Source organism: Lipophrys pholis, assembly GCF_963383615.2.
Source record: "Lipophrys pholis genome assembly, chromosome: 8".
In the NCBI taxonomy this organism is placed as follows: domain Eukaryota; kingdom Metazoa; phylum Chordata; class Actinopteri; order Blenniiformes; family Blenniidae; genus Lipophrys; species Lipophrys pholis.
This window is the reverse complement of record NC_137630.1, coordinates 32,730,463-32,751,615: the sequence shown is the minus strand read 5'-3', so window position 1 is coordinate 32,751,615 and position 21,153 is coordinate 32,730,463. Positions and strand designations below refer to the sequence as shown.

Sequence of the window (21,153 nt, the reverse complement as noted above, 5' to 3'; positions counted from 1 at the left end):
TAGACCTAACTGGGTTAGGGTTAGAGCTAACGGGGTTAGGGTTAGAGCTAACTGGGTTAGGGTTAGAGCTAACGGGGTTAGGGTTAGAGCTAACTGGGTTAGGGTTAGAGCTAACTGGGTTAGGGTTAGAGCTAACTGGGTTAGGGTTAGAACTAACTGGGTTAGGGTTAGACCTAACGGGGTTAGGGTTAGAGCTAACGGGGTTAGGGTTAGACCTAACGGGGTTAGGGTTAGAGCTAACGGGGTTAGGGTTAGAGCTAACTGGGTTAGGGTTAGAACTAACGGGGTTAGGGTTAGACCTAACGGGGTTAGGGTTAGAGCTAACTGGGCGGGCATTGCGGGGCGGGGCGGTGCGGGGAGGGGCGGTGCGGGGAGGGGCGGGGCATTGCGGGGAGGGGCGGGGCATTGCGGGGCGGGGCGGTGCATGTTGTCCTGTTCCACTAGAAAATAAAGTCGAGCTCCCTAAACTCCTCAGAACCGACACCAACAGCACCACCTAGTGGACCAACATGGAAACGACATCATTTTCAGTTTCTGTTTCAATGTAAAATCAGAACTTTTCTGAAATGAAGCCTTTTAATTGGACACAAACAGTCACGTGACTGACGTCTTCACAGTGTCAATGTCTCTCCACCTTCCTCTCTCTCTCACTCCTATAATTTGTTGTCATGGAAACCAAAATGGAGGAGAGAGAGAGAGAGAGACTCTCTCTCCCCCCACCCCCTCCTCTCTGCCTCCACCCGCCCCTCTCACACCGGGCAGCTCAGTGGATCAAACCGAGCGGATCTAACCTACTTCTGGTCCGCAGCAGCAGCAGCAGCAGCAGACTGTCGGTGCTGCGGCCGGTTCTGTCGGTGCTGCCGGTCCGGTCCGGAGCAGTGGGCGGTGTGTGTGTGTGTGGGCGGGTGTCAGAACCGGTCCGGTGCGCGTGGCAGTGTGTGAGTGTGACCCGGTTTCTCTGCAGCTGGACCGGGAGAGCGGCTCTCTCCCCGCACCGCCTCCGTCTTTAATGACCGGATTCGTGTTCTGCTGCGCGGTGTACATGGACAGAAGCAGCCTGACCAGGGGTGAGTCCCGCACGCGCACACGCACTGCACCTGCTGACAGCGCGTGCACGCGCACCGCTGCAGCCTCGACGCATCGCAGCTTTATACTTAAATCATCACGGTTCGTTTCTTGGTTTTTTTATCGTCTGTTATTGGAGAGTAATCCTCGCGGTGGGGGAGGAGGTGCGCGCCCACACGCTGCCGTGCACGCGCACACACTGACCGACATCTCGCCGCAGTGAATGTAGGCTAGTGTGGCTGCACGAGACTGCGTCTGCCAGATGTGAAGGGGTTAAAAACACGGAGAGGAGCCGCTCCGCACGCTGGACCAGGGTTCGATCCCCCGCTGATCGATCCGCTGCTGTGTGTGTGTGTGTGTGTGTGTGTGTGTGTGTGTGTGTGTGTGTGTGTGTGTGTGTGTGTGTGTGTGTGTGTGTGTGTGTGTGTGTAATTTTATTGATGGTTTATAATCCATCGACTAGATGTGGCAGCCGCTGGAGGGTGGAGGATGGAGGATGGAGGGTGGAGGGTGGAGGGTGGAGGACTGTTAATTAACCAGAGTGTGTCTGTGGTGTTTCAGTTTGATTCTGCAGGCTGATGGACACACCCCCCCCTCTCTCTCTCACACACACACACACACACACACAGACACACACACACACACACACACACACACACACACACACACACACACACACACACACACACACACACACACACACACACACACACACACACAGAGGACATCCTCCTGCACACGCTGACCTTTAACATCTAAATTCTCCCGCCGCCTCTGATCTTAGTCCCAAAATGGAGGCCGGGTCCTGGCGGCATCACGCCGAGATAGAAATCTATAGAGCGGCCAGGTGGAGCAGCGGAACGCTCTCTCTGCTCCTCGCCTCCATCACACCTCCTCTGGGAGATTCAGGACACCACCACCCGGGGCTCGGCAGCACGGTGGGGCAGTGGTTCTGATGAGGCTGGAGAGACGAACCAGAACCGCCTCTGTCAGACGACAGTGGGTCAGTTTGTTCAGTCCAGGAGTCCTGCTGGGTTCAGGTCCCGCCCTGACTGCAATGAGGGGCTCTGATTGGTGATTACACGTGAAGCAGCTACGAGTTTCGCCAACGATGATTCTTGAAAAGCAACCGTGGAGTTTTAGATAAACTCCACGTCTCCAGTTCTGAAGGAGGCGGGGATTTATGTGAATTCATGACATCGTGGGTTTTTTTCCCAGGATCCTGATTGGCTATCAAAGCTTCATGCTTCTTGTTACACTGCCCCCTACAGGTCCGGTTGCTCATAGCAGCTCTGAACCAGGTGGATGTGCGGTTCGTGTCAATGAAGTTTATTTAGTAAAAATGGAGGGAGAAAATCAGTTTTAGTAGAAACCAGAGACGTATGGACACCCTGGTTGGTCATGGAACAGAAGGTTTCTATTAACAATAGATTCTAAATCTGGAGAATCACAATCGATAACCAACAGAACCTGAAGAACAATGAGTCGAACGTCCTCCAGAACAATGTCTGGAACATTTTCATGCTTGATGTGAAGAACGTCTTTAGACTTCCTGGAAAGTTTGAAACAGAAAGAAGAAGATCTAGAAGCTCGTAGAGAAGCAGCGACACTTTGAATATCAGGAGAACGTTTCCAAAGTCAAACAAAGGAAGTATTAGAACCTCGAGAGTTTAAATAAACACCAACCCAGTAGAACATTTTGAGGAACCAACCGAGTCAGAAAAACGTAGTTAACAACTCAGCTTGTGGACTAGAAGTGGACGATGTGAAGAACGGGAGCTTGGAGAACTCAGAACCTGGGGAACCTGATGTGTTCTGATCAACATTTCAGACCCAGTTGATACCGAGTGAAACGGTTTAATGATCTTTGGAAGGAACGAGGCAGAAGACTTAATGTTATTGGAAGACTTGGTAACGGGTTGGTAATGGGTTGGTAATGAATTAGTAAGGAGTTAGTAATGGTTTGGTAACGACTTGGTAACGGGTTGGTAATGGTTTGGTAATGAGTTAGTAAGGAGTTAGTAAGGAGTTAGTAATGGTTTGGTAACAACTTGGTAACGGGTTGGTAATGGTTTGGTAATGGTTTGGTAACGACTTGGTAATGGGTTGGTAACGGGTTGGTAATGGTTTGGTAATGGTTTGGTAACGACTTGGTAACGGGTTGGTAATGGGTTGGTAATGACTTGGTAACGGGTTGGTAATGGGTTGGTAATGGTTTGGTAATGGTTTGGTAATGACTTGGTAACGGGTTGGTAATGGGTTGGTAATGGTTTGGTAATGACTTGGTAACGGGTTGGTAATGGTTTGGTAATGGTTTGGTAATGACTTGGTAACGGGTTGGTAATGGTTTGGTAATGGTTTGGTAATGACTTGGTAACGGGTTGGTAATGACTTGGTAATGGTTTGGTAATGACTTGGTAACGGGTTGGTAATGGTTTGGTAATGGTTTGGTAATGACTTGTAACGGGTTGGTAATGACTTGGTAATGGTTTGGTAATGACTTGGTAACGGGTTGGTAATGGGTTGGTAATGGTTTGGTAACGGGTTGGTCATGACTCTGGTAATTTTAGGAGAACGTGAACTGAACGTTCTGTAATTCTGTCTGAGGAACGTCACTGTGAGCGGCTCTCTCACCGTTCAACGTTGTTTTAGGCCCCGTTTCCACGACAACGAATACGAGTGTATCCGCAAAACTTTCTTCACCTTTGGGGCGTCCGTTTCCACGACACCAGTGTTCTGATCCACTGTGTCCATGAAGGTTTTAATCCGGCTCCCAAAGTGGAAAGATTCTTTCACGGTCTCTGTTCCCTCCTGCAGAGACTGATGGAGGCTCCAGAGCCTGTTACTGCTCATCTCCCCCTCCCTCCAGTTGTAAACAAACATGGCGGCCGCGTAGTGGTACGGCCCGTAGTGGTACGGCCCGTAGTGGTACGGCCCGTAGTGGTACGCCCCGTAGTGGTACGACCCTTAGTGGTACGCCCCGTGGTGGTACGACCCGTGGTGGTACGGCCCGTGGTGGTACAGCCCGTGGTGGTACGACCCGTGGTGGTACGGCCCGTGGTGGTACGGCCCGTGGTGGTACGACCCGTGGTGGTACGGCCCGTAGTGGTACGACCCGTAGTGGTACGACCCGTAGTGGTACGACCCGTAGTGGTACGACCCGCGGTCCATATTCTAGTTCTATGGTCCAGATCAGTAGTTTAATAGTTGAGACTCTCCCTGATAGAATCCGGTTCCTCATCAGTCCACTAGGATGTCAGGTTCTCTCCATTTTCTTCACCTTTATAGTGTTTTGTTCTCTGCACACGTCTGTGTAGTTTCATTACAAAATCAAGCAACAGCACCCTCCAGTGGCCCGGCAGACTAACTACACCGTTGTCTCTGCTGCTGCAGTGGAAACACACTCCTTTAACGGATTAGGTGATGTCAGGTGAAACGTTGTGGTGTAATCAGGGCCTTAGAGAGTTGCCAGATTCCTGATCCTTCCAGTGAAAACCCAGTAAGACTCACTGTAAACGAGCCTTAACATGTCGGCGGAAAACAGCCAATCTGGCAACCAGCAGCCCCCAGAGTGGCTCCACCGCCTACGTCATCAACATGTGAAGCATCACGACAAAAACAAGTAGAAGACAGCAGCTCGACCTCAGTAACGACTCGGTAATGAGTTGGTAACGTCAAACGAAGCCCCTTGGTTGAAGGACCAGACCCTCGAAGCGTCTGATTGGACAGATCTGTTGGGTTTCTCTCTGTTCAAAGCACCGAGAAACGAGTGTGTTATATTTGGTGCTTATAAATAAAGTTGAATTGAATTGGACAGATTCGGGATCATATTGATGAGGAGAGCGAGCAGGAGTGTTTCTAGATCCTCTGCCGGTGTTATGACGAGAACTGTACTCTGTACTATGAAGGTTGAACGTGACGGTCCTTCAGCTATACTTCGATTGATCTTTTGGAAAGTACCACGTTATATGATCAGATGTTTGGACAAGAAGTCCCACGGCTGATCAGAGGCATTGATTTGTCCAGATGGAGCCGCTGATTGTCCTAATTTTCCTCATCCCAACTTTTTGTTTTAGACATTTATCTTCCTGTCAGTCGAATCATTTCTGTAGCAGCTTTCTGTTGTCACATGGTGACCCCTAGTGGTCACAGGTGGTATTTTGATGAGTCACATCTGGAGCTAAGTCACATGAGCAGCAAGATAACGACAATGTTTTACACGCTATCGTTTTTCAAAGATTCTCCAAGAGGCGGAAAACAAAGGTAACTGATCCAGAAGAAAGTGGCGCCTTGGGTTTCTGCTTCAGACGGATGTCCCTCAGTTTTACTTCTTTATTTTGGTCTCAGATGAAGTTTTATTTCTACTGGTTTAGAAAGTTTCAATCAAAGTCCTGAAGTTAGAAACGATGAAAGAAGTTCAGCCTCCAAAGAGAAAACCTGTCCTGCTCTTCTGTTCAGGATGAGAATCCATCAATTCTCTTATTGATTCTCATGTGGAGCAGAAACCTGCCGTGTCACCAGCAGAGGGCGGTGTAACCTTTGGTTCCTATTTCCTCCTCTGGTCAAACTCCTAAGTTTCGTCTTTTCTCTTGAAATGGAACCAAACTCTCCAGGGTCCGCGGCGCTCCATGGCGTCGCCACGCAACTGTGTAGCTAGCATTAGCTATGCTACGTGCGTGGCGACGCCATTCGCTGCCGCCGGAACCGATCACGGAATCGTTTAGGGTTAGCTAACGCTAACTGGAGACCGTGTGTGTGTGTGTGTGTGTGTGTGTGTGTGTGTGTGTGTGTGTGTGTGTGTGTGTGTGTGTGTGTGTGTGTGTGTGTGTGTGTGTGTGTGTGTGTGTGTGTGTGTGTGTGTGTGTGTGTGTGTGTGTGTGTGCGGCTGTGGGCCAACATGAACACTACATCGTCATAGCTTCTTTTCGTTGCCGTGGAAACAAACATCGTTTTCAAAATGTTGTCATGAAAACGTGAAACTTGTCCCAATCAAGAACGAAGTGTTCTCTATGGACGTTTCAGGGAAAAACCTTTTGGAGGCTGAAGGAACCAGAACCTTCGTTCGCTCCAGAAACAGTCGTTTTTTTAAGGAAGCGCGTCAGACTGCGTCTCCAAACGCCTGGCGGCTTCATGAAGCGGTGAAAAGATGCTTCAGGTCAGAATCAGGATCAGGATCAGGACTAGAAGAGACAGAGACGCCTTGTCCTGTGGTGGACGTTTGTCCAGTACGAAGGACAAAGACACGGTTCTTACTGATGAAGGAGCTCCTGTGTTACATCACGTCCATGAGCAGTAAGGGACACGATAAAGACACGTTGAAGTGATTTAATAGGATCTCATGTCTCAGAGCAAACGAGGACGGATGGACAGACGTCTCTCCGGGGACAAAAAAATCCCGACTTTGATTTTTGTCTTTTTCTGAAGTGAACGAAGGTTTTGTGTTTTTTTTCGTCGTGTCCTCAGAGTCCTGGATGGTTTGTCCTCTGAAGGTTTGCTGAGCTGCATGGTGACCTGACGCTGAGGTCAAAGGTCACAGAGGTGATCGATGGAGCCGATCGGTCCTGATTGGAAGCGTGTGCAGCTCGTCAATAACTCCTGGAGGTGTTTCTGCTGATTCATTCCACCAGGAGACAACCTGACTCAGCAGAAACCAGACAGGAAGTGAAAGTTCTGCACCATCAATCAATGAGTTGAGACATTGATCGTGTTTCATCCTGCTCTGGATTACTTTACTGGATTACTTTACTGGATTACTTTACTGGATTACTTTACTGCTTCTTGGTGATTCCAGTTTCACAGGTTTTTTCAGCTCGTTAAACTTTAGTTCTGGATCATCACATTATTTCTTCATCAGGTTTATGGTAGTTATTGATTATTGATCATGTGACTTGAGGAGTCGTTTCCCTTCACATGGCGTCAAACTGTTGTTGTGATGATGAATCTAAACTTTTATTTTATTTTTTCTGTTCGATTGAAACTTTTATTTCTTTGAGCATAACTTCATTTGTTGTTTTATTACATTTCTCACAGTTTTGAGCTTCAATTTAAAGACCCAGTCCGTTCCGTGTGTCCTTGTGGGCGGAGCTAACCTGCCCCCCCCCCCCCCCCCCCCCCCAGGCCCCTCCTCCTCCTCCAGTCCCAGCTTGCTGACGAAGAGCCTCTCTCTGGAGCCGTCCTGCTCTCCGTGTGGCCACCTGGCGACGCTGGACGCAGACTCTCCCCAGCAGCCGACCTCTGACCCCGGGCCCGCCTCCTGCTCCTCTGGCCCCGCCTCCCTGGAGGGGGGGGCGGAGCTGGCAGAGCGCCGCAGTTCTGCCAATGGCCTGCTGCTGGTGAGCGACACGGGTCCGCCGGAGCCGCCGGTGGCCACAACAGCGCCACCGAGCAAAGGCCGCCCTCCACTGCCGGGCCCCAAACCTCAGGGTGAGCCACCGCCTGATCACGCCGCCCCATCACGGCGTCACATCACGCCGCCACATCACGCCGCCACATCACGCCGCCACATCACACCACCGCATCACGCCGCCACATCACGCAGCCACATCACACCACATCACGCCGCCCCATCACGCCGCCCCATCACGCCGCCACATCACGCCGCCACATCATGCCGCCGCATCACGCCGCCGCATCACGCCGCCACATCACGCAGCCACATCACACCACATCACGCCGCCCCATCACGCCGCCCCATCACGCCGCCACATCACGCCGCCACATCACGCCGCCACATCACGCCGCCGCATCACACCACCGCATCACGCAGCCACATCACACCACATCACGCCGCATCACACCGCCACATCACACCGCCACATCACGCCGCCGCATCACGCCGCCACATCACGCCGCCGCATCACACCGCCAGGTTTCCAGAGCTGGTTACTAACTGGCTGTGATTTCCACAGTGCCCCCGAAGCCCCCCCACCTTCAACAGCAGGCGGGTGTGTCCAGGCCACGCCCCCGCCCTCCAGATAAGCCCCTCCCCCCCACGCCGCCCAGCAGACCCCTCCCAGCAGACCCTCGAGGGGGTCGGACTCCGCCCCTCCGCGACGACGGCACCGCCTCCCCGACATGCGTCCTGTCACTCATCGAGAAGTTTGAGCGGTGAGTTCTGATTGGTCAATGGAGGAGTGATGTCATCCTCACCTGACGACTAACTTTGACAAACATTATTTAGATTATTTTTCCATCAACAGATTAGAATCTGAGTTTTATGTTCGGATTTTCAAAAACATGACAAATCTTCCAACATGACAAGGAATTTGTTCCAAGTCCAAGAGTCCAGAACCAGGTCCAGAACCAGGTCCAGAACCAGGTCCAGAACCAGGTCTGGAAACCAGTTTGAACTAGTCTGAATCCAACTTTGTTATCATCACTAAAACTGCTTTCTGACTGAAACAAAGTCAGAGCACCAGTTCTGTCCGCTTGGTGATTGGCTGATCGGAGCTCCTCCCACGGAGACGGTTCTGCTTCCTCTCATTGTTTGTTTGTTTGTTTGTTTGTTTGTTTGTAGCGAGCAGATCATCGTAGTTCCTGACATCACGGGAGGAGCTCTGTGTCCCCGCCTCCTTGACCCCGCCTCCTCCTCCCGACCTTCATCGCCACCATCCTCGGCCCCCCCTCCACCCGACGAGCCGGTGCCTCCCGATGACATCACACCGGGTGATGAGGGGGAGGGGCGGGAGGTCGACCCTCCTCAGGATGAAGATGATGAAGATGATGATGACGAGGAGGTGGCCGCGGCGTGCCGCGACGACCCTCATCACAAACGTCTGTCCATGGAGTCGGGTTACAGCGCCTCGGAGAAGCAGTTGGACGACGAGGCGGTTGCCGTGGAGATGAGGGAGCCGCCGCCACTGCTCGACCAATCAGAACTGCCGTCTGAGCGCCTGTCCCTCCCCTCCTCGCAGACGGACGGGAAGCTGGCCAATCGCGACAGCGGCATTGACAGCATCAGCTCGCCGTCGCACAGCGAGGAGCTCTGCTTCGCCAGCGTGGACGATGGGGGCGTGGCCTACCCGTGCAGCCCCGCCCTCCTGCCCCGCCTCTCCAGCTCCTCCTCGTGCGCCGGCGACGCGGGGGAGGGGGAGGAGGGTGAGGCGAGGGGCGGAGCCAGGAGAAGGAGGGAATTCTCCGAGGAGGGAGAGAGCGACCTCGAGGTGGAGGAGGCGGAGCTAACACTGGTGCTGCCGCCGCCCAAAACCGACCGGCAGGACTCAGCGGAGGTAACTGAAGTTATCCATTACATTTAATTTACAGTTACTCTGCGGAGGTAACTGAAGTTACTCATTATAGTTAAGTTACAGTTACTCTGCGGAGGTAACTGAAGTTACTCATTATAGTTAAGTTACAGTTACTCTGCGGAGGTAACTGATGTTACTCATTATAGTTAAGTTACAGTTACTCTGCAGAGGTAACTGAAGTTACTCAGTTACAGTTACTGAAGCGTTCAGATTGCGTGAAGGAACCGTTGGTTTCAGGAGCATGAAGCAGGCTCTGCTCCAGGCTCTGGTCCGGGTTCTGGTTCTGGTTCTGGTCCAGGCTCTGGTCCGGGCTCTGGTCCAGGGTCTGGTCCTGACTCTGGTCCAGGCTCTGGTCCGGGTTCTGGTCCAGGCTCTGGTCCGGGTTCTGGTCCGGGTTCTGGTCCTGGTTCTGGTCCAGGCTCTGGTCCAGGCTCTGTTCCAGGCTCTGGTCCGGGTTCTGGTCCGGGTTCTGGTCCTGGTTCTGGTCCAGGCTCTGGTCCAGGCTCTGTTCCAGGCTCTGGTCTGGTTTCTGGTCTGGGTTCTGGTCTGGGTTCTGGTCCAGGCTCTGGTCTGGGTTCTGGTCCAGGTTCTGGTCCAGACCTTCTCCTCCCTCAGTTCCTCTGTGATCTTCTTGGTGTCCAGATGTCGGTCCAGCAGAGAGTCTTCAACATCGCCAACGAGCTGCTGCACACCGAGACCGCCTACGTCTCCAAACTCCACCTGCTGGACCAGGTCAGTCCTCCAGGATCCTCTGAGGTCCAGCTGGGTCCTCCGGGGTCTAACTGGGTCCTCTGGGCTCCTCAGTTTTCAGCTGTTTGTGGAGATTAAATGTTGTTAGTGAGCGTGTCTTTGGTTTTCTTTTGGTCCCTTGATTATGGTGGTTTATGGATAGTTATTGTTGTACGTCTGTTTTAAGATGGTCTGTTACTGTTTTATGGTGGTCTGTTGTTGTTTTAAAGTGGTCTGTTGCTGTTTTAAGGTGGTCTGTTGCTGTTTTAAGGTGGTCTGTTGCTGTTTTATGGTGGTCTGTTACTGTTTTAAGGTGGTCTGTTGCTGTTTTATGGTGGTCTGTTGCTGTTTTAAGGTGGTCTGTTACTGTTTTAAGGTGGTCTGTTGCTGTTTTAAGGTGGTCTGTTACTGTTTTATGGTGGTCTGTTACTGTTTTATGGTGGTCTGTTGCTGTTTTAAGGTGGTCTGTTGCTGTTTTAAGGTGGTCTGTTACTGTTTTATGGTGGTCTGTTGCTGTTTTAAGGTGGTCTGTTACTGTTTTAAGGTGGTCTGTTGCTGTTTTAAGGTGGTCTGTTACTGTTTTAAGATGGTCTGTTGCTGTTTTATGGTGGTCTGTTACTGTTTTATGGTGGTCTGTTACTGTTTTAAGGTGGTCTGTTACTGTTTTAAGATGGTCTGTTACTGTTTTATGGTGGTCTGTTACTGTTTTAAGGTGGTCTGTTGCTGTTTTAAGGTGGTCTGTTGTTGTTTTAAGGTGGTCTGTTACTGTTTTATGGTGGTCTGTTGCTGTTTTATGGTGGTCTGTTGCTGTTTTAAGGTGGTCTGTTGTTGTTTTAAGGTGGTCTGTTACTGTTTTAAGATGGTCTGTTACTGTTTTATGGTGGTCTGTTGCTGTTTTATGGTGGTCTGTTACTGTTTTAAGGTGGTCTGTTACTGTTTTATGGTGGTCTGTTGCTGTTTTAAGGTGGTCTGTTGCTGTTTTAAGGTGGTCTGTTGTTGTTTTAAGGTGGTCTGTTACTGTTTCTTAGGTTTGACAAACTCAACCCAGAATAAAATTTCCCAGAATGCAGAGCAGACGTGGATTCGGACATGTTGGTTTTTCTGCGTCACTTCGTTTGTTCTTCATCCTTCAGATCCTTCATCTGTCTCTGTTGCCGTGGAAACTTCTTCCATATTTACCCTGCAGGGCTGCTGGGTGTGAACTGATTCAGCTGTGAGCACTAAACTCCTCCTCCTCCTCCTCCTCCTCCTCCTCCTCCTGCTGCAGGTCTTCTGTGCCAGACTCCTGGAGGAGGCTCGGTCTCGCTCCTCCTTCCCTTGTGATGTCGTTCAGGGAATCTTCTCCAACATCTGCTCCATCTACTGCTTCCACCAGCAGTTCCTCCTACCGGCGCTGCAGAAGCGGATGGAGGAGTGGTGAGCAACCTGCCCCCCTCCCCCTCCTCCTTCACCTCCTCCTCCTCCTCCTTCACCTCCTCCTCTTCCTCCTTCACCACCTCCTCCTTCACCTCCTGCTCCTCCTCCTCAGGGAGTTGAACCCTCGTATCGGAGACATCCTGCAGAAGTTGGCTCCCTTCCTGAAGATGTACGGAGAATATGTGAAGAACTTCGACCAAGCGATGGAGCTGGTCAACATCTGGATGGAGCGGAGTGCTCCGTTCAAGGCCATCGTCCAGGAGATCCAGGTACAGAACCAGATCCACACCCAGAACCGGAACCTGACCCTGACCCTGACCCAGAACCAGAACCAGAACCAGACCCAGAACCAGACCCAGACCCAGAACCAGGCTCAGTTGCTGTCGTTGCTTCCACCTTCTCGTTCTACTAACAGCTGATTGACGACTGTGTGTGTGTGTGTGTGTCTGTCTGTCTGTCTGTCTGTCTGTCTGTCTGTCTGTCTGTCTGTCTGTCTGTCTGTCTGTCTGTCTGTCTGTCTGTCTGTCTGTCTGTCTGTCTGTCTGTCTGTGTGTGTGTGTGTGTGTGTGTGTGTGTGTGTGTGTGTGTGTGTGTGTGTGCAGAGGGAGGAGCGCTGTGGGAACCTCACCCTGCAGCACCACATGTTGGAGCCGGTCCAGAGGATTCCTCGCTACGAGCTGCTGCTCAAAGATTACCTGCACCGCCTGCCGGAGGACGCCCCGGACCACCGGGACGCCCTGAGTAGGAAAACAAACGCGCCCAAACACCCCAGCGGCTCCTGAACACACACTGGGGACGTTTGTTCTCCACAGCAGCAGAACCTTCTGCTTGCACCTTCACACCATGTCGGAGGGCTTCATGCAGCGGCGTTAGCACGCTGCTGATGCTAATGCTAATGCTCCCTCAGTGGATTTGTTACAGTCTGGAATCACTGTGCACTGTTAGCATTAGCATTAGCTTCTAGTCTGGAGCTGTGCCCCATTAAGCCTGAACTCACTCAGTCCACTTTAGCATTAGCCTGCAGCCACAGTAGCAGTGGTTAGCATTAGCATGAAATCCCATTCTAGTAATTTGAGTATCAGTGTGTTTTAGCTGCTGTTTCGCTCCATCTGGCTCTGAGCGGACTGTTAGCATTAGCATTAGCAGAGGCTGCTGCTGTCTCGCTCCATCTGGCTCTGAGCGGACTGTTAGCATTAGCATTAGCAGAGGCTGCTGCTGTCTCGCTCCATCTGGCTCTGAGCGGACTGTTAGCATTAGCATTAGCAGAGGCGGCTGCTGTCTCGCTCCATCTGGCTCTGAGCGGACTGTTAGCATTAGCATTAGCAGAGGCTGCTGCTGTCTCGCTCCATCTGGCTCTGAGCGGACTGTTAGCATTAGCATTAGCAGAGGCGGCTGCTGTCTCGCTCCATCTGGCTCTGAGCGGACTGTTAGCATTAGCATTAGCAGAGGCTGCTGCTGTCTCGCTCCATCTGGCTCTGAGCGGACTGTTAGCATTAGCATTAGCAGAGGTTGCTGCGGTCTCTTACCATTAAAGAGCAGACCCAGCGTTGTGTACTTTGTGTTGTGTAATTTCCGTAATGTGTACTTGTTGTACTGTACTGTGGGTGTTGTTTTAACCCTTGGTGTGTCTCCCTGCAGAGTCTCTGGAACTGATCGCCACCGCCGCCGAACACTCCAACGCCGCCATCCGGAAGATGGTGAGTTAAACAGCAGTTCTGCAGTTTACAGGTTAACTTGTGGGAACGGCTGCACGTGTTCCCTAAATACATGGCGTGGAGAGAAAAGGCCGACACTGCTGGTTACAGATGATCCTTGACCTCGAAACATGAACAAGTTCTGGTTTACACATTTTCCCTGAACGCCTCACTCTGAGTCTCAGGGTCCAAATTTTCGCTCCTGTCTCCTTATATATGGACTTTACCTTAAAACCCTGGATGACATCACGGAGTTTAGGAAAGGAGTTAGGAGGCTTCCTAAAGGTGTTAGGAGGCTTCCTCAAGGAGTTAGGAGGCTTCCTAAAGGTGTTAGGAGGCTTCCTAAAGGAGTTAGTAAAGGTGTTAGGAGGCTTCCTAAAGGAGTTAGGAGGCTTCCTAAAGGTGTTAGGAAAGGTGTTAGGAGGCTTCCTAAAGGAGTTAGGAGGCTTCCTAAAGGAGTTAGGAAAGGTGTTAGGAGGCTTCCTAAAGGAGTTAGGAAAGGTGTTAGGAGGCTTCCTAAAGGAGTTAGTAAAGGTGTTAGGAGGCTTCCTAAAGGAGTTAGGAAAGGTGTTAGGAGACTTCCTAAAGGAGTTAGTAAAGGTGTTAGGAGGCTTCCTAAAGGAGTTAGGAGGCTTCCTAAAGGAGTTAGGAAAGGTGTTAGGAGGCTTCCTAAAGGAGTTAGGAAAGGTGTTAGGAGACTTCCTAAAGGAGTTAGTAAAGGTGTTAGGAGGCTTCCTAAAGGAGTTAGGAGGCTTCCTAAAGGAGTTAGGAAAGGTGTTAGGAGGCTTCCTAAAGGAGTTAGTAAAGGTGTTAGGAGGCTTCCTAAAGGAGTTAGTAAAGGTGTTAGGAGGCTTCCTAAAGGAGTTAGTAAAGGTGTTAGGAGGCTTCCTAAAGGAGTTAGTAAAGGAGATCACGGTGGTGAGGCAGTCAGACTTTCCCTTAGTGACGTCATAATAAAGCGACGGCGGCTCTAGTTAGTGACGTCTGCCATGGTGGGGAAGAACTACAAGTTTCTGAAAATGAACTACAAAAAGTTCATCTGGGTTCTAGATGATTTCAAGTGGTTCTAGGCAGATTATTGCTTTGGTAACTTACATGATCTGCTCCTTTTTCAGTCATCCTGAGTTTCCCTGAACGCTCCGATGAGCGGGTTCCTTTAAATGGAAGCATCAGTGGTTCCTAGGCTGAAGGAGGTTCTAAAGGAAGCATCAGTGGTTCCTAGGCTAAAGGAGGTTCTAAAGGAAGCATCAGTGGTTCCTAGGCTAAAGGAGGTTCTAAAGCAGGGCTGGGCACTCCTGGTCCTCGAGGGCCGCAGTCCTGCATGTTTTCCACGTCTCCCTGCTCAAACACACCTGAGTTGTCATGATGAGGCTCTGCAGAAAGCTTGATAAGGAACCAATAATTGCAGTCAGCTGTCTCGATGTGAGGACACATAGAAACCCTGCAGGACTGCGGCCCTCGAGGACCAGGAGTGCCCACCCCTGTTCTAAAGGATCCATCAGTGGTTCCTAGGCTGAAGGAGGTTCTAAAGGATCCATCAGTGGTTCCTAGGCTGAAGGAGGTTCTAAAGGAAGCATCAGTGGTTCCCAGGCTAAAGGAGGTTCTAAAGGAACCATCAGTGGTTCCTAGGCTAAAGGAGGTTCTAAAGGAACCATCAGTGGTTCCTAGGCTAAAGGAGGTTCTAATGGAAGCATCAAGCCTCCTTTCCTTTGCTTATTGAGGATTCAGACAGTCCTTATCATGGCCGCCACACAGAAGACTTATGGGGTGAAGGAGAAGTGGACAGGAAACAAGATAGAAGGGACTATTCCCTAACCCTCACCCTCTCACCCTCTCACCCTCTCACCCTCACCCTCTCACCCTCTCACCCTCAGCCTCTCACCCTCAGCATGGTCTTTTGACTCGAGGAGTGTTTTGTTTTCCAGGAGCGAATGAGGAAACTGCTGAAGGTTTACGAGCTTCTGGGGGGAGAAGAAGACATCGTCAACCCGACAAACGAGCTCATTAAGGAGGGACACATCCTGAAACTGTCCAATAAGAACGGAACCACGCAGGACAGATACCTCATCCTGGTACGACGCCTCACTGCCTCCGTCTGTCTCACTCCCTCTGTCTCACTCCCTCTGTTTCACTCTGTCTTACTCCCTCTGTCTCACTCCCTCTGTTTCACTCTGTCGTACTCCCTCTGTCTCACTCCCTCTGTCTGTCTCACTCCCTCTGTGTGTCTCACTCCCTCTGTCTGTCGTACTCCCTCACTCTTTTACTCCATCTGTCTTTCTTACTCCCTCTGTCTGTCTCACTCCCTCACTCTCTTACTCACTCTATCTGTCTCACTCCCTCACTCTGTCTCACTCCCTCACTCTCTTACTCACTCTATCTGTCTCACTCCCTCTCTCACTCTGTCTGCAGTTTAACGACAGGCTGCTGTACTGTGTCCCGAAGCTTTGTCTGATTGGTCAGAAGTACGGCGTGCGAGCTCGTATCGATGTGGACGGGATGGAGGTGAGAGCAGCAGGAGTGACACGTCTCACCAATCGGCTGCATCCACCCGGTGTTCACTGACAATGGTTTTCATTAAACCATCATCTGTGAATACGATGGTGTGTGTGTGTGTGTGTGTGTGTGTGTGTGTGTGTGTGTGTGTGTGTGTGTGTGTGTGTGTGTGTGTGTGTGTGTGTGTGTGTGTGTGTGTGTGTGTGTTTGTGTAGCTCAAGGAGACCAGCAGTGTGGCTGTTTCCAGGACCTTCCTGGTGTCTGGAAAACAGAGATCCCTGGAACTGCAGGCTAGGTACACACACACACACACACACACACACACACACACACACACACACACACACACACACACACACACACACACACACACACACACACAATGACTGACCTTCACGTCTCTCTCTGCAGAACCGAGGAGGAGAAGCAGGACTGGATCCAGGTAAACACTTAAAATATTCTTCTGAACCTTCGGTTCATTGGACCAAACGTCTGGTCTTTATCTAAAACTGGGTTTTTGGTGGTGAGGCTCTGTTACTGCAGATTTATTGGATGTTATTAGATGATGTTATTAGATGATGTTATTAGATGATGTTATTAGATGATGTTATTAGATGATGTTATTAGATGATGTTATTAGATGATGTTATTAGATGGTAGCAGAACGGCACATGTTCAGATAATGCTAAAGCGATTATTAATGCTAGGCTAAAGGAGCATCAGAGTCGCAGCTCCACTAAGCTCTAACTAACCTGTCTCTTTACACGTCGACGTGCTCGGAGCGTAAATGCAACTTTTGGAAAAGGCTCAGATTCCGTCGTCATAGAAACGGGACAAAACACAACTTTCCTGAAATGCTGCTACCGCCGTGGAGGAAGTAGTAGTTCTGCACGTGCTCAGTGGAGACACTCAGAACAAGTTTCCTCCAGAGTGTCATGAGTCTCAGTCCATGTTCTCCTGGACTTGGTAGTTTTATTTTGACAGTCACCATAATAACAATCCAACTTGATGGTCTGTCCTCTAGAATGTGTGTGTTCTCCTGTTGGTAATGTTTAGAGTGTGTGTGTGTGTGTGTGTGTGTGTGTGTGTGTGTGTGTGTGTGCTTTCAGTACTAAAACTAACAACAGCACCCACTAGTGGACCAACATGAGAACTACATCGTCTTCAGTGTTTGTGTTTGTGTCTTCAGGCCATCCAGGCCACCATCCAGAGACACGAGCAGACGGTGGAGAGCTTCAGACACCTCACCTGTTCCCTGCGAGATGACGACTCCACGCCGCCTCACTCCCCGGTAACACTGCCCCTCTGCCCCGGTGGCTACTCCCGGTACTGCAGTTGATCTCTCTCAGACAGGTTGTCGGTTCGACTCGTTATGTCCTTGTCTCTCAGAGCTGCGTGGAGCTGGGGAAACGAGCTCCGACTCCGATCCGTGAGAAAGAGGTGACGCTTTGCATGAAGTGTCAGGAGCCGTTCAACTCCATCACCAAGAGACGACACCACTGCAAAGCCTGCGGACACGTACGTTCATCCATCTCCACATTTGTTCTAGCTCCTTTTCAAAACACTCAGACATCCAACATCCGTCCTGACGGAGTAGAGTCACTGAGCGACGCCCGTGTGCAACCTGAGAACCATCGTCTCTCTTTGTCTCCTGACTCTCCTGGAACCAGGCGCCACTTTCTCGTTCTCACTTCCTGTTTCTTTGTTCTTGTCAATCGATGCAGGTGGTTTGTGGAAAATGTTCGGAGTTTCGCGCTCGTCTGTCGTACGACAACAACCGGACCAACCGTGTGTGTGTGGACTGCTACGCCGCGCTGGTGGGCGTGTGTCCGTCACCCGCCGGGCTGAGCGGCAGCACGCAGCGGCGCCGCTCCATTCTGGAGGTCAGTGTGTGTGTGTGTGTGTGTGTGTGTGTGTGTGTGTGTGTGTGTGTGTGTGTGTGTGTGTGTGTGTGTGTGTGTGTGTGTGTGTGTGTGTGTGTGTGTGTGTGTGTGTGTGTGTGTGTGTGTGTGTGTGTGTGTGTGTGTGTGTGTGTGTGTGTGTGTAACACTGTGCTCTCGCTAACAGAAACAAGCCTCGCTGGCGGCAGAGAACAGCGTCATGTGCAGTTTCCTGCACCACATGGACAAAGGGGGGGGGGCGGGGCTGGACCAAGGCCTGGTTCATCATCCCTGAGAACGAGCCGCTGGTGCTCTACGTCTACGGAGCGCCACAGGTACGCTCACCTGCCTCCGCTGCACTGAGGGAAAACTTTTCCAGTTGTAAACAAACACCATGAAAGGTGTCACTGCAGCAGAAAGGTTTTGCGTTGCCTTAAGCTGTTGTCTCCCGGCAGGATGTGAAGGCTCAGCGCAGCGTGCCGCTCATCGGCTTCGAGGTCTCTCTCCCGGAGTCATGTGACCGACTGGACCGGCGCCACGCCTTCAAGATCTCCCAGAGTCACCTGACGCTCTACTTCAGCGCCGACGGCGAGGAGCTGCAGCGCCGCTGGATGGACGTCCTGTCGAGGGCGGGTAGGGGGGAGGAGCCTCAGCTCCACCGGCCTATCGTGGAGAGTGTGGAGGAGGAGGGGGAGGAGCTAGCCGCAGAGGAGGAGAACACGTGATTGGACGAGGACGGATGGCAGCGACGACGGAGGCGGGGTCTTTAAACAAGGACCGGAAACCAGAAGAAAAAAAACGATCACAGCGTCGTAGCTAAAATGAAACACACACACACACACACACACACACACACACACACACACACACACACACACTTGCAGCTCTCTGTGTATTTAAAGTTGCGTGCTTCGTCTGCATGAATCCTCCCAGCTGTCCACACGATGGCGTTTCTCCATCTGCACACCTTTTTTTGCACCTGTGCTGAAGTGGGTGGAGCCTGTGTGGGCGGAGTCTCCCCAGACTTAGGTCAGTGACTTTGCGATGGTTTTCTCCCACGTCACTCAGTTTTGTTTTGTTTTTCTCTTTCTGTGGAACGACTTTAAGACACTACACTACCCATAATCCTGAGCTGCTGTTGCTATGGAGACGAGTCCGTCCTGAGCGGTGACGTTCGGAGTCCGATCGAAAAACAGGGTCATTCGAGTCGCACTTTGTTAATTTGGGAACTAACTTACCCTGGAAGAACAAAAGCACTTTGTAAAGAACATGTTTGAGTTTTGGACTGATTCTGAAGAAACCAGCTGAATGAATCAGCGCAGCGGCGAACAGGAAGTGATGCGCACCAGTTCGGTGAAGCTGCTGCTCTCGTCTCTAAAGCACATCGAACCCACAACCCGTTTTATTACCGTCCACAAAATGAACCTTTCTACTGCGGACTTTGACGAGTCCACGCTGAGAGGTTAGGAATGCAGCACTCCTCATGTTTACAGCTGCACGTTTGAACACATGACAGCTGGAAAACCTCCGGAGCGTTCCACCAATCAGCAGCCTTCTGAGGTGTAAGCCCCGCCCCAAAAAGGTTTTCAGAACACAAGAAGACGGTGTTTGAGTGAAAACACCCTTCTGAAGTGGACCTCGGCTCCTCCAGCACTCCTCACAGTTACAGCTGGAAAAAAACAGTCTGACATTCGACCAATCAGCAGCCTTCTGAGGTGTAAGCCCCGCCCCCAAAGTTTCAGGAAGGTGCTTGGTTTGAAATGCCTTTTCAAGTTTACAGTTCCAGGTTTAAAACGGTGGCGACTGGAAAACCACTGGAGCGTTTGACCAATCATCTGCTTTCTGAGGGTATAAGCCCCGCCCCCAAACGCTTTGAAGCTTTCCTATCAGATCAAATAGTAGCTCCTTTGGTAAAAACTGCCACCTTAATCCTCCGCGGTTCCTCCAGATCTCTAAAGTCAACAACTTCAGTTTTGTGAAAATACAAGTTGGAAAACGTCCCAAGCAACGGACCAATCCACAGCTGGCAAAAGATCAAGCCCCGCCCCAAAATGTTCTGGACCTTTCAGATCGTAAACCAACGGGAAATTGTTTGGTTAAAAATGTAACCTCAACCTGAGTTCACTCCTGGAAGTTGTTAACAATTACAGCTAAATATTTATGGAAGAATTCCATCAATCAGCAGCTTCCTGAGCTGTAAGCCCCGCCCACAAGCTTCCAGTGCCCGTATTCACTAAGCATCCTAAGGCTAAAAGTCGCTCTTAGTGACGTCACTTTTAAAAACAAATCTTAGAATTCCTTGAAATTTAAGATTTTTCTGAGAATTTTTCCTTACTAAGATAAGAGTTGCTCTGAGACACTTCCTGAATCACGAAGCTAAGAATTCCTGGCTCGGAACCTTCAGGCTGAGATCGGCGCTCCCTGAGACGCTTGGTGAATACGGCCACAGAGGTCTGATACCTGGTTCTTCCTGCTGACGCTGCGAGGTCGTGTGAACGACGGCCAGTCAACCTGCGGAACAGTCGACCAATCAGCAGCCTGCAAAGCTGCAAGCCACGCCCCAACCATGTCCTTTGACACTGGAACCGTGTCCGTGGACTCTGGCTCTTCTTCAGAAGCCTTTTATAAACCTGTTCAATTGTAATAAATATTTGAAGTGAAACACGTCAGACAGCGAGAAGAAAGTCGTGAACAGAGAGATTATGAATAATCAGAGATTATTCGGGTTTATGGATCCTCATGAAACACGAGTCGACCAGCAGATTGACAAAGAGATTAAAGATTTTCCCCGACGCTGCTGCCGGACGTTCACGAACTTTTTAAAACACACTAAAAGAAACTGATGTCCTCTTTAAATGCACTTAAAAGACTATTTAATGCCAAAATTTCCCCCGAAGAGAAGATTCTTCCAGCCTGGCGGGAAAAGGACTTAATTTCCCAGGAGCCTCTGCTCTGAGAGGTGGATTCTCATTTAAATATATATATATATATATATATATATATATATATCTTCTGCCCCCTAATGGGTGAGGTGGGTACTGCAGGGGTTATTTAATCCCATTCCTGAAGAAATGAAAGCAGACGGGACATTAAAGAGTGTTAAGAGATTGTTGAATTGTGTCGTTCTAACTCCATATTTATAGACTCATGTAAGCCAGGTAAAAAACGTTTCCTGCATTTACCTGTCGTTAAAAAAGAGTCTGTACATCTGTGTTAAGAGAATATTTTCACCTTCATTACGGAGATATTTACACCAGTCGCAGGTCTGCGTCTGGTTCTCAGAGTTCAGATGATTCTTTCAGTTCTGCTCCAAAGGAGAGAAACCGAAGCAGGAAGGAAAATATTCTGCTTCTTTAGATAAAAAAATAACTGAAGTGCAAGAAAAAGAGGAAATTCTAAAGCCAGATCGAAACGACTCGTCCACAGAGGTTTTGAAATATTGGCCTAACCCTCAGTTTTAAAAGATTTAGATTCTTTCGTTTTCTCTTTAGAAATGGACATTTTTCAAAACAGGAAACCTTTTCATTCCTCCATTCCCAATGTAATCTGATTACTTCTGCACTTTCAGACTCGCGACAACGTCGCAAGTGAAATGCATCATTTTGTCAGTTTTTCTTTTCTGAGAAAAAA

The 21,153-nt window shown here is 50.3% G+C and overlaps 1 protein-coding gene across 1 annotated transcript; it reads left to right on the top strand.

The window, feature by feature from the left end:
* Nucleotides 1-1,009: 1,009 nt before the first annotated feature.
* Nucleotides 1,010-18,248, top strand: fgd1 (FYVE, RhoGEF and PH domain containing 1; the record flags this gene model as incomplete). The annotated part of the gene is given in 19 exon segments (XM_080470451.1): nucleotides 1,010-1,067; nucleotides 7,183-7,488; nucleotides 7,974-8,172; nucleotides 8,582-9,293; nucleotides 9,954-10,043; nucleotides 11,308-11,456; nucleotides 11,569-11,725; nucleotides 12,059-12,197; nucleotides 13,095-13,153; nucleotides 15,076-15,222; nucleotides 15,560-15,652; nucleotides 15,859-15,938; nucleotides 16,055-16,085; nucleotides 16,833-16,934; nucleotides 17,033-17,161; nucleotides 17,368-17,526; nucleotides 17,711-17,770; nucleotides 17,772-17,858; nucleotides 17,979-18,248. Coding segments are annotated over 19 exon segments (3,027 nt in total).
* Between the last annotated feature and the right edge of the window lie 2,905 nt (nucleotides 18,249-21,153).